This window comes from Oncorhynchus tshawytscha, linkage group LG20 (genome assembly GCF_018296145.1).
Source record: "Oncorhynchus tshawytscha isolate Ot180627B linkage group LG20, Otsh_v2.0, whole genome shotgun sequence".
Lineage (NCBI taxonomy): Eukaryota > Metazoa > Chordata > Actinopteri > Salmoniformes > Salmonidae > Oncorhynchus > Oncorhynchus tshawytscha.
Window position 1 is genome coordinate 36,515,367 of NC_056448.1, and position 16,752 is coordinate 36,532,118.

A 16,752-nucleotide genomic window follows, 5' to 3' on the forward strand; every position below is an offset into this window, starting at 1 on the left:
CATTCTGAATCCAATCCAACATTTTGCACAATCCTCCAATGGAGACTCAGTGCAGTCCTTCTCCAATGGAGACTCAGTGCAGTCCTCCTCCAATGGAGACTCAGTGCAGTCCTCCTCCAATGGAGACTCAGTGCAGTCCTCCTCCAATGGAGACTCAGTGCAGTCCTCCTCCAATGGACACTCAGTGCAGTCCCGGTCTAAACATAGATGGATCTAACGCAGAACTTGAGCACCGCTTGGTGGAAAAGAAAATAATGGCAGTGCTTTGCTTTTCATCTGTCTTTTTTTTGTCACTAAGAGTGTGTTGTCAAAGTGTGGCCCCTAGGTGTTCGCCAGTAGCTATTCTATTCTGGTTCTAGCAAAAGGGTGAAAACTGGAAACCTGACTGTACAATCTTTGATTCTACCAAAAATGGCGACAAACCATCACACCACCAGGTGATCACTAGAAGCGGAAAGGCCAAAGTATGTTACATTGTCACTGTTTGGATTAAATGTGGCTGTAGCATCATGTACCAGGACCAGGATTACCTAACACTGGAATACAGTACCCGTAATGCTCTGGGGAAAATACCCTTATTAATACAGTGACCAACCCTTGAGTTGACTACACTGATATATATATAAATATCATCATCAATATTCTACTTCCTCTTTCCTCTCTTTCCTAATAAAGTCCCTGGGCAAAGTTGGTCATATCTACTACACGCCACACCACTTTACAAAGTACACTAACGTCTCTACATAAAAAATCACATTGTGGGTGACACTATCAAACAAATCTTACCTGCAGCGAATGAACAACACTGTGGGTGACAATCAAAATAAATAATGTGAACTATATTGAATGGAATGACTAATCACTCAGTGATATGGAGTAAATAGCAGGAGCTTAGAGATACGTAGAAGAAACTGGCAGAGGCATTGGCTGTGCTGTATGTTGAGGCACCCATAGGGAAGCAGCTAACTAGCAGACAATCATTCTGTCAATGAGCAGAGACTATCCTGTCCTGACAGGATAGTCTCTGCTCAGGAACTCACTGTTCCGTTTTTCCTCTCTGGGATTTCACCATAGCCCCTGGAAATGCACTCCAAACACAAACACAGTGCACACACACACACACACACACACACACACACACACACACACACACACACACACACACACACACACACACACACACACACAACCTAAAGTTAGAAGGCAGACCTGCTGCCTGTGACTTAGTACACTCCTCTCACATTGCAAATATATCTGCCGCAATTACGATTGGCACCACACATTGATAGGACAATGTACTATAACTCAACAGTGATATACCAGAAATGCAGAAGATTTGGGAGAAAAGCTTGAGTCATGTCCATGTCAACCTCTCAGCTTGAGGTCCAAGATTCCACTCCATTCTTCATCCCTGGCCCCTCAGGAGATCAGCGGGTGGGTAAAGGATGACCCAGATCACTCAACACTGACAGGATGGAACACAGATCCACTCTGCCAGTCATATAAATTATTCAGAACAAGAAGATAAGAGCATCCTCACACTGACTACTTCATAATATGCCAGAGACTGCTTTGTGAGTGCTTTAATTTATGTACTAAACCAGGATTATGTCCTTTAAGTAGGCATATGATTGTGTGTTAGGACCACCAGGGTTGACAGACACTGAGCAACCACATACAGTATATTTTATGATTTATAATATATAATACTTAGACTTTACAAAATATCCAGTAGAGGGCACTCTGACAACAGTTATATATACAGCCAAGGTTGACTTTATAAAGATTTCAAATAAACCTAAATACAAATGTATGCGCCTATTGTATTTGGTTGGAGTATTGTTATAAACGGTCTTATTGTATTGGTCAGCTCTAGCCCAAAATGCTCCACAGGTTGTTGCCACAGGGGGCACTTTCCATTGAAATCCTTCTTGTTGAAAGAATGACGTAGCTAATTCCATGCGCGAGGAGGTGCAGTTGTGCATCATGCCGAGGACGCGCGGGGTCAAGGCAGCGCTCCTGTGTTGGACTCTCCGCTCAGTGAAAATTGCTTGGAGACCGACAGAAACAGTTTCACACATCGATGTGTGTGCCACAAATCTGGTCTCGTACCTCCAACGAATTCATCTTACTGACACATGTGAGCCAAGAATACAGGAATAATCGAGGGAGACGCGTTGGCTTCTGGCTAGTTAAGTTTTTATTTTATTTGTATTTTTTTTTTTTTTTTACAGCGAGTGAAATCACTGCTGGTTACGAAATGTCGGGGAAAATAGAGAGTAAGCAAGGTAAGCAGTCCAGCCGACTGGCCTCTCATCATACCCCTGCACAAAGTCAGGTACTGGGATATCACACATTGGGGATGGGTAGGCCCGGTTTGAGAGTCTCGTTCAGGAGTCTTCAAATTTTGTCCGGCACACATAGGACAAGGTTTTTGCTAGCCGTGCTTGTGTGTAGGAGATTGGTCTTCTGTCTTATCCAGTCGAACAAACGGGTGTTCCATGCTAAAGATGTGAGTCGGGATAGCGGCATAGAAAAGCTAGCTAGTTAGCCAACATTCCAGCTAGCCCGTGCGAGCTCTTTACCTTACGTATCTTAAGCAGCAATCTTATATTTGGCTAAGTAGTCGAAGTAATGACTGTAAACATTAGTTATCAGCTTCATCAATTTACCCTTTCTCATTTTCAGATGTTTCATACCTAAGGTTAGCTTAGCCCGTTGAAGAAAAAGGTTGTTATCCGCTGCCTGGATGGATGATAAAAACAGTGGGACCACACAGCTGGCAAGCGTGTCTCGTGTGGTAGCCAATTACCTTGCAAGCTGGCTCCGTAACTTTAGCGCACTCAATTTATTAACCCACCAGCTGTAACTGGGGTTTCAATCAAATCGGAGTAATATCACACACTCCATGTGTTGTCAAATTGACTTTCCATTGTGAACGTGGCATATCTGCTTTTCGGGCAGTCTGGCACACTATTGACGGTATATCCACATTGTGATGAAAACGTTAACAGTGTGCAATATAAAGCATATCAATACACACTTTGTTCAGTGCAATGGGATGTAAACAGAGGTGGGTCTGACACCGCTTTTGAAACTATTTCCCTACTAGTATTCCACCCCTCCAGCTGTCTCCGGGTTTTTCCTCTCAACCTTGGGCGGTGATGCCTGCAGCTCACTGGGCGGGGGTGTGAGTGTTGTCCATTGAGAGAGAGTACTCCAAACAGAGGTAAAGTTTCTGATTGTTGGTATGGCAGTAGCCATGGATTGGCTGAGCTGCTGTGATGTGCACACACAGAGAGAGATGTGTGACTTTAAAGGTCGTGTTTTGCCCACAAATAAAGTATAGTAATTGTTTTCTGTCCTATGAGTGAATGCCGCAAGTGGGAGGCTGTCTGGCTGGTCTCTTGGGCATTTGCTACCTGCTTGTGTTTACCGGGTCACCTGTTTGAGCATCACTTTCTGTTCCACGTGTGCCCCCCCCCTCCCCCAGGGAAGAGCAACAGACTATGCTGGAAACTGGGACTAGGCCTGGCATGTGCACACCAGTGGCATACGGACTGGGTGTGTAGCAGAGCTGGTGAAAACGAAGCATATGTTTTGTTTGAGAGAGAGAGAATTTAAAGGAAGTGTTTATGGTGTGTGGGCCCTAAGGAGACTTCCGATAGCTCAGTCTCATGGTTAAGAGGAGATCATTTAACCAATTCCTTGACAGACAGGGCAGTACTTGAACTGAAGCAGATAGGAAGAGTGTGTGCTTACATATGACACTGGGGTAGTTTGCTGTTTACATTTGAGTTCCCACTTAGGCTAGGTAGGCTGTGTGCCTGATCTGTGTGCGACTGTGCTAGTGTACATTTCTATCTAGCCTATTATTATTCTGACAGATTCGTTGTCACTGGTGTTTGCACTGATGTCACAGGCCACATCAACACGCTCTGTTTTCGCCATGGTCACAGTGTCCTGCTGCTGTCTCAGGCCCAGTGGGGAGAAACACCATCACCTGTTTGGAAATGTTCTGTTGTTTTGTCTGCTGAAGGCACTAGGGATGGCATCCAGAGGGTGGCTGTCCTGACTGCAACTCAATCTTACACACACACACACACCACCCGTTCACTAGGACGGCTTCAACAGTAACAAATGCTGTGCCTCTGGTGTCGCCCAAAAGCTAACAACAGCAGGAAGCCAATCTCACATCCTAGTGTTTTCCTCCCACAGTGAGAAAATTAACTGGGTGGAGGAAGAATTACGTGTGTGTGTGTGTGTGTTTGTTGTGTTCTACTTATTTATATTTCTTGTGTGTTTTTGTTGTACTCAACTTTTTTTAATGCAGTACTGCATTGTTGGCAAAGAGTGAGCAAGAAATGCATTGCACTGTACTGGTGCACGTGACAATAAAACTTGAAACTTGTCTTAGCACCCTTAGCACTAGGGTAAACTGATGAAGGAAAGTGGTCCTCAATGCTGTTTTGAAGTGCTTTCGAATGAATGGGGATCCATTGTACTACTACAAGCTGTGTGTGTGTGACGGCCTGTTGATTTTTCCCTTTTGCACCTGTAAATGTTTGTTGCTGTGACAGTTGTTCTCAAGGCTATATTTTTAGTTAGTACAATTTAAACAACTTCTACCCCTGGGGTGGAGGGGAACAGTGAAATAGGCCAGCAAGGGATTTCAACATCCTTCACCGTACAAAGAGACTTGTAGTTTGGGTCCAGTTTGTCACAGACTAGGTGGGGGTGGTGAGCAGCATTGGGCTGGACTGTTAGTTGGACTCTATCTAGGAGAAGGTTGTTTCAGGCTATTTCCCCCATAGATACTTAGGTGCCGATATGATATGTACTGCGATTCTATATGTATTGCGATTTGAAAATGCGAGTTTATTGCGATTTGATGTTCCAGACATATTGCTCATATGTCTGCTACACCCCCACCCCCAGGAAGCTTTATAATTAGCTCAGTGACTTCTCCCTGATTGGACAGAGCCAATGGAGCTGCCGGCCTCAGCGGAACATCAGTTCCTTATTTTAGCCACTCTGCCTGCCTTACCCCAGCTGTGTGTGTGTGTGTGTGTGTGTGTGTGTGTGTGTGTGTGTGTGTGTGTGTGTGTGTGTGTGTGTGTGTGTGTGTGTGTGTGTGTGTGTGTGTGTGTGTGTGTGTGTGTGTGTGTGTGTGCACAAGCACGCACATGCCTTACAGACCAGGCAACAAGTCATCTGGATGAGCAGGTAGCACAGTGACTGCTGACTGCATAAAAAAAATCAATCACAGATATTTTGCCTCTTTGCTGCACTATATAGACAGACACAGACAGTATTCTCCCATCTCTAGTGTTCTACAAACAAACGATGTACAGAGTATCTGTTATTGATATGACCAGAGTCATGTATTTAGAAGCTCTGGTTATGACTATAAGGTGTCTCACAGGGTTCATCTACATTTTGCTGACTACCAGGGTCCTCAGCTATAAGCCCTGGTGCTGCAATGTTGAGGTTTGGTGGAAATGAAGTATTTTTACTCACCCTTGTAATGAGACTTGCATTTACCCTATAGGCCTACATGGGCTGTAATTATGTGTTTAGGAGCGCACAAGTGTGTTGAGAGGGAGACCGAGAGGGCGGAGACTGGAGGCCGGGTGGGAATGGAGTTACAAACAAATGGATGGAGGAGAGCGATGCAGCGCTGACGACTACATTGGAGGAAAGCAGTCTTTCTCCAACAGAACATTTTCATGGCCAAAATGTTTTTTAGTAGCTACTGAAGGACACACTCACTGTTGCATTTCTGGCGTCAGTTGTGGAGCCCTATAATAAATGTTTCCTGGAGTCACAACCATCTTCTCTTTATGGATCCACTCTTGTACAGGAACTTTTAGCACTGAAGCGACTTCTCACACGGGTTGTGCAACATCCAGCATCCACCCTTGTACCTGTTCCAGTGACTTCCTGGTTTTCCGGGGTGTTCTGTCATCTGATGCAGCAGGGCAAGTGATTTGATCACTGTGTTTACATCATGGACCCGGTCCTTGCGACCCCTGTGGTCTAAATGTCAATCAATATTCAATCAAGCCTTCTCTGGATGTCACTGATACAGACTGTCATGGACTGATGATTGTCCTGACTTGTTTATTGAGAAACACTGCTGAAGGAGACGAGAGTACGTGACTGCGGACATATTTCTCAAGACTTTAACTAGATTATTCTTCAACCTCTTGTGATTGGAGGAAACTTTTGATCCAGCTCATCGTTAAGGCTGTTCTATTTTTGATATTTCAGCCCATGTTATGTGGTCTGAGTCAAGCAGAGTCATGGGACGCCAGTTCAGTGACTGATTATTATGACTGACAGTCATAGACAGAAGATTGGCCAATTCACATTCTAAATGAAATGTGGAGTTCATCACACAGCGGTGGCTTGACTGTAAACAACAGTTGTGAAATTATTTTGACTCTGTAAATTGGTTGGTGATCATCATCTAGCCTAGGTTGCCTACATTCCATTGAGGTGACTGCAAACAGTGGTTGGACAGAACAAGCTCACAGTTGAATCAAACTGGACGACCTGGACCAAGTGTCTGATCAGAGGACTTCAGGTCTCCTGGATGGGAAACTTAAGCTGGAAGAGCCAAGGCTCTTCTGAAGATACAGAGTCCTCTTTACAGGGAGAACTAGATGAGCAACAGCCAGGTAAACCAACACACATGGTCGCATCAACAGGGATTGCTGTCATTTGACGACTACAGTGACGTGTATGGTTAAATGATGTTTCAAGAATTTGGCGGTACTGAACACAAGACAAACTCAATGCACATTGATCTGGTACTGTATATAGCTTGATTCTTGTGTATTTTATTTCTTGTTTGACTATTTTTACATACTTTTATTTAGAACTCTGCATTTTTGGCAAGCCTTTCATGGTAAATTCTACTAAGAATTGAAGTTACCTTGAGCAAGGCACTTAATCCTAATTGCTCCTGTAAATTGCTTTGGAAAAGTGTCTGCTAAATGACTTAAATATAAAGCCAAATGAAAAATACTTCACCATTGCACCTCAGCAGGCCTATTTGTTCTTGTGCTAAATGTATCCATGCTTGCATTTTTCTTTTTTGGGGGATGGATGGACAAACCTGGCTCTTGTGTTCTTTTCTTCTCAAAGACCAGCTTGTCAAAGCCATCCTGTTTTAGAGCTTTTATGTAAAGAAAAATAAAAGTGCTGGCAGAAATGAAGCGCTGGGGACATTCCTCCCTAGGTTTTTTGTGTAGTGTGGCTTTTGTGAAGGTGCTCATTTGCTGTGCTGAAGTCTAGGGTGGACCCAGCCAGCCAGATGAGGCCACTAGCCACAGCTCTCTACAGCCTGCCCAGACTAGACTGCATGTGCCTAGGCTCTCAACACTGAGTTGTCTCACTGTTTCATCCATCTGTACATCCACCAACTTCAGAAACTGTTTTTTGGTTTAAATTTTGGTTAGGCTATTCCAAAAAATATAAACTGAAAACCATTGATTTCACTTGTTCTTGGTCAGTTTTGTTTGGGGAGTCTCAAACTACTAGTCGGTGGCCTTGTCAATCTGTGCTATGTAAAAGGTAGCAGCAACATTTACAACATTTAGCGTCAGCCATATTAGCCCTATTTATTTAGCTTCATAATCATTGCCTCTTCGGCTCAGCCAGTTAGCAGTGTGTGAACCTAGAGACCCAGGTGTGCTGCTAGGCTTGCATGGAGAGAAGTGGCTCCATGATTGAGGTGGTTGAGTCCATCGTGTAATTACATAGCACAGAGTGGCGTAATGCCATGTTTTGAAAACACGCCGTGCGCCATGAAGCCCAATGAAACTTTGCTGCTGCGTTTAACCTGGCAGGTGGTAAAGAGTGTCTGAGGACCCCAGTTTATTTGTGTGTGTGTGTGTGTGTGCGTGCCCATCGTGGCATGTGCAATCACCTCAGCTGTGGTGATGAGGCTAATTGGGGCTCAGCAGTGTGTGAGTAGTAGTCTGTGTCAGACAGACTGGTGGGAGATCTGAAAACCCGCTAGCTAGTACAGTAGTTAGACAGTCACTATAAGCCTCACTGCAACCAAAGCTGACCCACGCAGCAGTACAGGTGGGTCCCTGCCTGAAAATATCTTGGCTGCAAGTGCTGATATAGGTGCATAACCACTAATTCACTTTGTGCTTTTTGCTCAGGAAATGTTACCATCTCTATTACTTTTGACCTTCACCTCTCTGTCTTTGGATAATCCGTAATTTACTTGGTTTGGGTCCACATTGAGTGCGCACATACTCTGACTGTATAAAACATGAGTTGAGTTGCACCCCCCTTTGCCCTTAGAACAGCCTCAATTCGTCGAGTCTTTGGAATCTACAACGTAGGGCTGGGCGATATGGTAGATAAATTATTACGATATCTATAATTGCCAGCAGCATACCACCCTGCATACCACTGCTGGCCTGCTTCTGAAGCTAAGCAGGGTTGGTCCTGGTCAGTCCCTGGATGGGAGACCAGATGCTGCTGGAAGTGGTGTTGGAGGGCCAGTAGGAGGCACTCTTTCCTCTGGTCTAAAAATATCCCAATGCCCCAGGGCAGTGATTGGGGACACTGCCCTGTGTAGGGTTCTGTCTTTCAGATGGGATGTTAAACGGGTGTCCTCACTCTCTGAGGTCATTAAAGATCCCATGGCACTTATTGTAAGAGTAAGGGTGTTAACCCTGTTGTCCTGGCTAAATTCCCAATCTGGCCCTCAAACCATCATGGTCAGCTAATAATCCCCAGTTTACAATTGGCTCATTCATCCCCCTCCTCTCCCCTGTAACTATTCCCCAGGTCATTGCTGCAAATGAGAATGTGTTCTCAGTCAACTTACCTGGTAAAATAACAGATAAATAATAATAATTATTTTTTTTCATTCGATAACGATAATCTCAATATTAATCAAATAATGTTTAAAAGTTGCATATCTGCTTCAAATTTAATAATGCCTGAACAAACTGGTTAGAGCGTTGAGCCAGAATGTGTCATTCTACCCCTGAACATTGCAGTTAACCCACTGTTCCTAGGCCGTCATTGTAAATAAGAAGTTGTTCTTAATTGACTTGCCTAGTTAAATAAAGGTTACATTTTTTTTTAAATGATGTGAGTTACACATAAAATTATACTTGAAGGAATTACCTAATTATTGATATTGATTTAGCCCTACTACAACGTGTTAAGTGTTCCACAGCGATGCTGGCCGATGTTGACTACAATGCTTCTCACAGTTGTGCGAGATGTCCTTTGGGTGGTGGACCACTCTTGATACATATGGGAAACTGTTGAGCAGGAAAAACTCTGCAGCGTTGCAGTTCTTGACACAAACCGGTGTGCCTGGCACCTACTACCACACCCCGTTTAGAGGCACTTTAATATTTTGTCTTGCCCATTCATCTTCCAAATGGCACACATACACTCCATGTCTTACTCCATGTCTCAATGCTTTAAAATCCTTCTTTTAACCTGTCTCCCCTTCATCTACTGATTTGATTGGACTTTTTTTGTCATGATATGTCCTGATATTTTTGTCTTGATATGGCTGCTGTCCCTGTACAGGGATCAACATCAGGGGAAATTTCAGAGTGACAACTAATAGTACTAGATAAAACTCAAACTTTCATTAAAACACACATGCAGTGTACTCAATGAAAGCTACACTCGTTGTGAATCTAGCCAACATGTCAGATTTTTAAAATGCTTTTCGGCGAAAGCATGAGAAGCTATTATCTGATAGCATGCAACCCCCCGAAATACCTGAAGGGGACGTAAACAAAAGAATTTGCGTAGCCGGCGCTACACAAAACGCAGAAATAACATATAAAACATTCATTACCTTTGACGGGCTTCTTTGTTGGCACTCCAATATGTCCCATAAACATCACAATTGGGTCTTTTTTTAAATTAAATCCGTCCATGTATACCCAAAATGTCCATTTATGAAGCCCGTCTGATCCAGGAAAAAACAGCTTTCCAAAACGCAATGTCATTTTTTAAAATTAAAAAAGTTGCCTATACACTTTGACAAAACACTTCAAACTACTTTTGTAATCCAACTTTAGGTATTAGTAAACGTTAATAATCGATCAAATTGATCACGGGGCGATCTGTATTCAATAGCAGCAAGTCTTGAAATCATGGTCGATATTCTCTCTTTCATAACTTCCCCCGGTGTACCCGATGACAGGAAGTGCCTATTCCTCATTTCACCAAGGATTAACTTCAACCCAATTCCCAACACTGGCGACATCGTGTGGAAGCTGTAGGAACTGTAAACTGGGCGCTATCTATTTTCCCTTGCCATAGACAATACAGAGAACTGGCGGAGGGATATTTTGTTTTGTTTTTTTGTGAACAGTTTTCCTTGGGTTTTGCCTGCTACACACGTTCTGTTATAGTCACAGACATGATTTAACCAGTTTTAGAAACTTCAGAGTGTTTTCTATCCACACATACTAATCATATGCATATACTATATTCCTGGCATGAGTAGCAGGACGTTGAAATTTTGCGCGATTTTTAACAAAAAGCGGAAAAAATTCACACGCTCTTTAAGAGGTTTTAACAGATGCTGTTATCCGGAGCAATTAGGGTTAAGTGATTTTTGACCTAGTCGACTCAGCGATTCGAACTAGGAACCTTTCGATTACTTGCCCAACGCTCTTAACGACTAGGCTACCTGCCGCCCTGATTTGATTTAATAAGTGACATCAATAAGGGTTCTAAGCTTTCACCTGGATTCACCTGGTCAGTCTGTCATGGAAAGAGCAGGTGTTCTTAATGTTTTGTACACTCACTGTACGTGCACATACACACACCCACTTTATTGTCCTGTAGCAGACCCGGCACCAGGATAGAGTGACTTAAAGCTCTGCATGCCTCCCATTCGGAACAGTTCATGTGTATATTATGACGATATTTTGTGACGTTTTTGTTCATTTTGGTGACAGACTCCGGGGTCATTGGTTACTGAATAGCAGTTTGGCTTAGAATACCGACACAACTGTGAATGCAAACAAATTAATGTGAACAGAACAAAACAGAGCTACCAAATAGTAGGCCTAGTCAACAAAATATCAGCTCGAGGCATAACGCAATCTATATTTAGGCTAGTTACATTAACAGTAAATAAACGCAGTAAACATAAGGTGAATGGAGATCCAAATAACCAAAACAGTCTACAGCCTACTACTGTGAGATGTAGCCTACAGCCTACTACAGTGAGATGCAGTAATGCACAGCTGTCTTGCCAAATAAATAGACCTATAGGCCCACTTCAGGAAAATCATGCCGCTCATGAGTTCAGCAACATGTTGTGATATGGCACAATACACTTCTGTGAATCAAATTCGCCCCACGTAATCAATGAAGCAATGTCAGCCTATCATAAACACGATTCCAATAAGGATAGTTCCATTACCTACCACGAAAACCAATTGGCTACCAAGAAATAATAGATATATTTCTATGATGAAACATACCGATAAGTAGCTATACATTATTTGGGTTCTTGCATTGGAATTCTTTTGAATTCTGCTTGTATCACGCTATACCACCAAAAACAAAAGCTCATGCTTTTGACCAACAATTGACAGGTTGGCGTGAAATCTCCGCTGCACTCTATCGGCACCATGGACAGCGCCCTACACACTAAAGCAAGATTTTGATCAAAACCAACCAGCTAGATTGTTTTTTTAAACGTTTACGTGTCCTTAAAAACAGCCTATAACTAATTACTATTCATTGTGTTTTGATCAGTAGCATATGCAAAACCTCAGCCTATTGTTTCATTGTTTTTTACTTTCCTAAAACAATAATTGTCCACCTCACTGTTCAGCTGTCAGAGATTTGAGGATTAAATGCATCAGGGCATTGCATACATAGGCCTATTGGCTTAGGTGTACACTATATTAATATTTAAAATGTATATACATTACCAGTCAAAAGTTTGAACACCTACGCATTCAAGGGTTTTTCTTTATTTTCACTATTTTCTACATTGTAGAAATACATATGGAATCATGTAGTAACCAATAAATTATTAAACAAATCAAAATATATTTTGTGTTCTTCAAAGTAGCCACACTTTGCCTTGATGACAGCTTTGCACAATCTTGGCATTCTCTCAATCAGCTTCACGTAAAATGCTTTTCCAACGGTCTTAAAGGAGTTCCCACATATGCTGAGCACTTGTTGGCTGCTTTTCCTTCTCTCTGCGGTCTAACTAATCTCAAACCATCTCAATTGGGTTGAGGTCAGGGGATTGTGGAGGCCAGATCATCTGATGCAGCACAACATCACTCTCCTTCTTGGTCAAAGAGCCCTCACACAGCCTTGGGGTGTGTTTTGGATCATTGTTCTGTTGAAAATCAAATGATAGTCCCACAAAGTGCAAACCAGATGGAATGGTGTATCACTGCAAAATCCTGTGGTTTTGTGTGCCTTGAACTCACAGACAGTGTCACCAGTAAAGCACCTTCACACCTCCTCCTCCATGCTTCACGGTGGGAACCACACATGCAGAGATCATCCGTTCACCCACTCTGCGTCTTACAAAGACACGGCGGTTAGAACCAAACATCTAAAATTTGGACTCATCAGATCAAAGGATGAATTTCCACCGGTCTAATGGCCATTGCTCGTGTTTCTTGGCCCAAGCAAGTCTCTTTAGTAGTAGTGGTTTCTTTGCAGCAATTTGACCAAGAAGGCCTGATTCATGCAGTCTCCTCTGAACAGCTACAATCTGAGGTGCAGTTAACTCTAATGAATGTATCATCTGCAGCAGAGGTAACTCTGGGTCTTCCTTTCCTGCCGCAGTCCTCATGAGAGCCAGTTTTCTCATAGCGCTTGATGGTTTTTGTTACGGCACCTGAACATTTTTCAAAGTTCATGAAATTTTCCAGATTGACTGGCCTTCATGTCTTAAAGTAATGATGGACTGTCATTTCTCTGCTTATTTGAGCTGTTCTTGCTATAATATGGGCTTGGTCTTTTACCAGATATGGCTAACACAACTGATTGTCTGAAATGCATTTAGAAGGAAAGAAATTCCACAAATTAACTTTTAACAAGGCACACCTGTTAATTGAAATGTATTCCAGGTGACTACCTCATGAAGCTGGTTGACAGAATGCCCAGAGTGTGCAAAGCTGTCAAGGCAAAGGGTGGCTGCTTTGAAGATTGCCAAATGTAAAACATATTTTTAGATGTTTAACACTTTTTTTGGTTTCGACATGATTCCATATGTGTTTTTTCATAGTTTTGATGTCTTCACTATTATTCTAGAAAATAGTAAAAAATAAAGAAAACCCATTGAATGAATAGGTGTGTCCAAACTTTTGGCTGGTACTGTGTGTGTTTTATATGTGTGTGTGTATATGTTATGGTATGGAAGAGAAGCTAAGTCCTAGCCCCAGAGAGAGGGAGATATGCTGCCTGCATGATACGACACCGCCATTCATTTCTTTATACCTGTCAGATAAGCTACTGCGTCTGCTATACAGACAGAAGCGTAAAACAGTCTTCCGCGCCTCAAGTTCAACTGTCGGAGTAAGTTGGAGTGCCTGTGAGCACTACCTTCATCAGGAATGCAAATTGTTACATTTCGGCGACATTTGCCGTTTTGAATCCAAAATGGGTGACATACGTGATTTGTGTAGATCCGATGAGAAAAGTTTGAGAGGGGGGCTTTGGAACACTACTGGCTGTAATCGAATGGGTGATGTGCATGTGTAGCAATACTGGCTGTATCCAAGGCTCAGCTAATCGTTTACATAACAGAATGCAGTACAGAGACTGAGGAGAGAAGAGACAACCAATTTGCTAGTTACAGCATCAACGCGTGCTCTGGAACGACAGCAGAAAGTGCAAAGTCAGTTTACCAGTTACAGCAGCACGTCCCCTGAACGATAACAAAGAGGTAGGTGAGAAGCCTGACCAAGGGTACGGGAGAGAAGGTGATGAAGCGTACTTCATGAGCTGTAACCAAAAAACAACTAACATTTTAGAAAGTTTAGGTGACTGAGAAAGTGTGGTGGAACAAGTTGCTGGCATTATATCTTGCTAGCTGGATCGAATTCTCAGTTAGCCAGACAAATGTTGAGCAACATTAGCCAACTTAACTGTTCAAATAATTGAGTTTATGGTGTGAAAATTAGCTGGCTAATAAAGTAAAAAAAAAAAAAAAAGCTAATCTGATGTTAATAACCTAACGTTAGTAACCTAACCAATTCACTAAGGTAATGTAAACTCACTCACGTTTGTACATCGCCTTGGTCCAATTGACCTTATTTTAGCACCCCAAAAACGTAATACTTCGAGATCAACTGTAATATCAATACCATTGTAAAGCACAATTTCTCCTCTTTCCAACAAAATGAATGACATGACCTCCACGCTGCCCATTTCTGCATAATTCAAGCAGGCAATGAGCTCCGTCGGATCTTTTTATAAATGGTGGGTGGGGAAGCGAAACTAATGCGTGATAGTGAGAAGGAGAGATGTCGTGTGGGAAAGCTGCTTTTTTCCCCCTCGATCTGTCCAATTTATCAACTTATCGCCTCTAAAATGTAAATAAAACAAGAGTTTATATATGTGTCATTACATACCTATTTGAAGGTTTGTGTCGAATTTGAATCGGGTTTTTAGGGCGGTGCTAAAGTGATCTTCAGAAGTAAACATTGTCTTTTGAAAGTCATGATCGCTTGCAGTGACTACGCAAAAAATGACTAGGTATCCCCCTTACCCCCGTCACTGTCCATTTCTTGTTTTTAAACAAAGAGAGAAGTGCTACACCTGGTGGAGATTGTAAGACAGAAATAGTTGCCGTAACGTACAGCACGCGTAAAGCATGACACGTCACGATGTGACGGAGGGTCAGTTTTTTTCAACTTTTCTCCAATACTATAGAGCCATTACCATGTCGATCAACGCTTGAATAGAAATGTAGTTCACACCACATATTTTGGATTTTGAAGTCAACACAGTCACTACAGTCCCATTAGTTTTCTTTGCAGCCTCTTTTGAATGTCGCGGTTGCGCACATTTGTACGGAATGGGGTGAGTATATGTTAACTTGCCATCCCTCAAGTTATAACGCGTTAGTTGCTTACTGGAACCTGGAAATTTGTGTGAAATGTTAACTAGCTAACAAACTAATGTTTTCTCTTTACAGTATGTGGTTCATTTTCAGAATGAGAGAATTAGGTTAAAATGAGGCGTTGCTTGTTAAACAAGTGGATTCAGGGATTAAGTGGAGCTGGAGCTGGGCCTGGCTTAAGCTGGATGCCACTATAGAGGTGAAAGGAACACCAGACACTTCCCTCTTTCTCACTTTTTCAATATAGTGGATAAAAAAGGGTATGCCAGGTGTACTCTGCCTGAAAGAGATCAATTATGCCAACAAAGGGTATCATAATCTGCTGGCATATTGTAGAACAGATGTCCACAGGCAGAAAGTGTACAATATAATAATGTGCCGTGTAGCCCAAAGATATTGCTTTTGTTGTGTTGAAATTGACAGTAACACGTGTGAGTGAGGGGGGGATTATTATTATAATTTTTTACTCCGTGAATGCTATTTTTACACACATGTAGCCTTGTTCACTTGATCGATGTCTACTATAGTGGCCACTATAATAGAGCAAAAATAGAATGCCTGTTTGTTTCATTCTATTTATACTTTAAGATGTTTTTTTCCCTCCCAAGTGTAGTAGTGTGTGGGTGGTCACAAGCAGTCTATTATGAAGGCTCTCATGGCTAACTGCAATATTAGTGTATTATCAAGATTATCAAGACCAATAACATTGGATTTCTTTCTTTACATTTTATATTGATATTTATTTTACAACGGTCTACTTATAACCATTTTACCACGGTCTACTTATAACCATTTTACCACGGTCTACTTATAACCATTTTACCACGGTCTACTTATAACCATTTTACCACGGTCTACTTATAACCATTTTACCACGGTCTACTTATAACCATTTTACCACGGTCTACTTATAACCATTTTACCACGGTCTACTTATAACCATTTTACCACGGTCTACTTATAGCCATTTTACCACGGTCTACTTATAACCATTTTACCACGGTCTACTTATAACCATTTTACCACGGTCTACTTATAACCATTTTACCACGGTCTACTTATAACCATTTTACCACGGTCTACTTATAACCATTTTACCACGGTTCTACTTATAACCATTTTACCACGGTCCTACTTATAGCCATTTTACCACGGTCCTACTTATAGCCATTTTACCACGGTCCTACTTATAGCCATTTTACAACGGTCCTACTTATAGCCATTTTACAACGGTCCTACTTATAACCATTTTACAACGGCTCTACTTATAGCCATTTTACAACGGCCCTACTTATAGCCATTTTACAACGGCCCTACTTATAGCCATTTTACAACGGCCCTACTTATAGCCATTTTACAACGGCCCTACTTATAGCCATTTTACAACGGCCCTACTTATAGCCATTTTACAACGGCCCTACTTATAGCCATTTTACAACGGCCCTACTTATAGCCATTTTACAACGGCCCTACTTAGAGCCATTTTACAACGGGCCTACTTAGAACCATTTTACAACGGGCCCACTTAGAACCATTTTACAACGGGCCTACTTAGAACCTATCTTAAACTAAATACGGAGCACACTATTAAAAAGGCAGATCGAACTTAATTTAGCTAAGGAAAATGTCTCAAA

General features: G+C 42.1%; 1 protein-coding gene across 1 annotated transcript in view; it reads left to right on the top strand.

Annotated features, from left to right (window-relative positions):
- The first annotated feature begins 1,966 nt into the window (after positions 1–1,966).
- The window catches only part of rapgef1b (Rap guanine nucleotide exchange factor (GEF) 1b), an 82,354-nt gene continuing 67,568 nt past the window's right edge, over positions 1,967–16,752 (top strand). The window contains 1 exon segment of the mRNA XM_042302592.1: positions 1,967–2,288. Coding sequence (XP_042158526.1) covers positions 2,261–2,288 — 28 coding nt within the window. The 5' untranslated portion in view covers positions 1,967–2,260.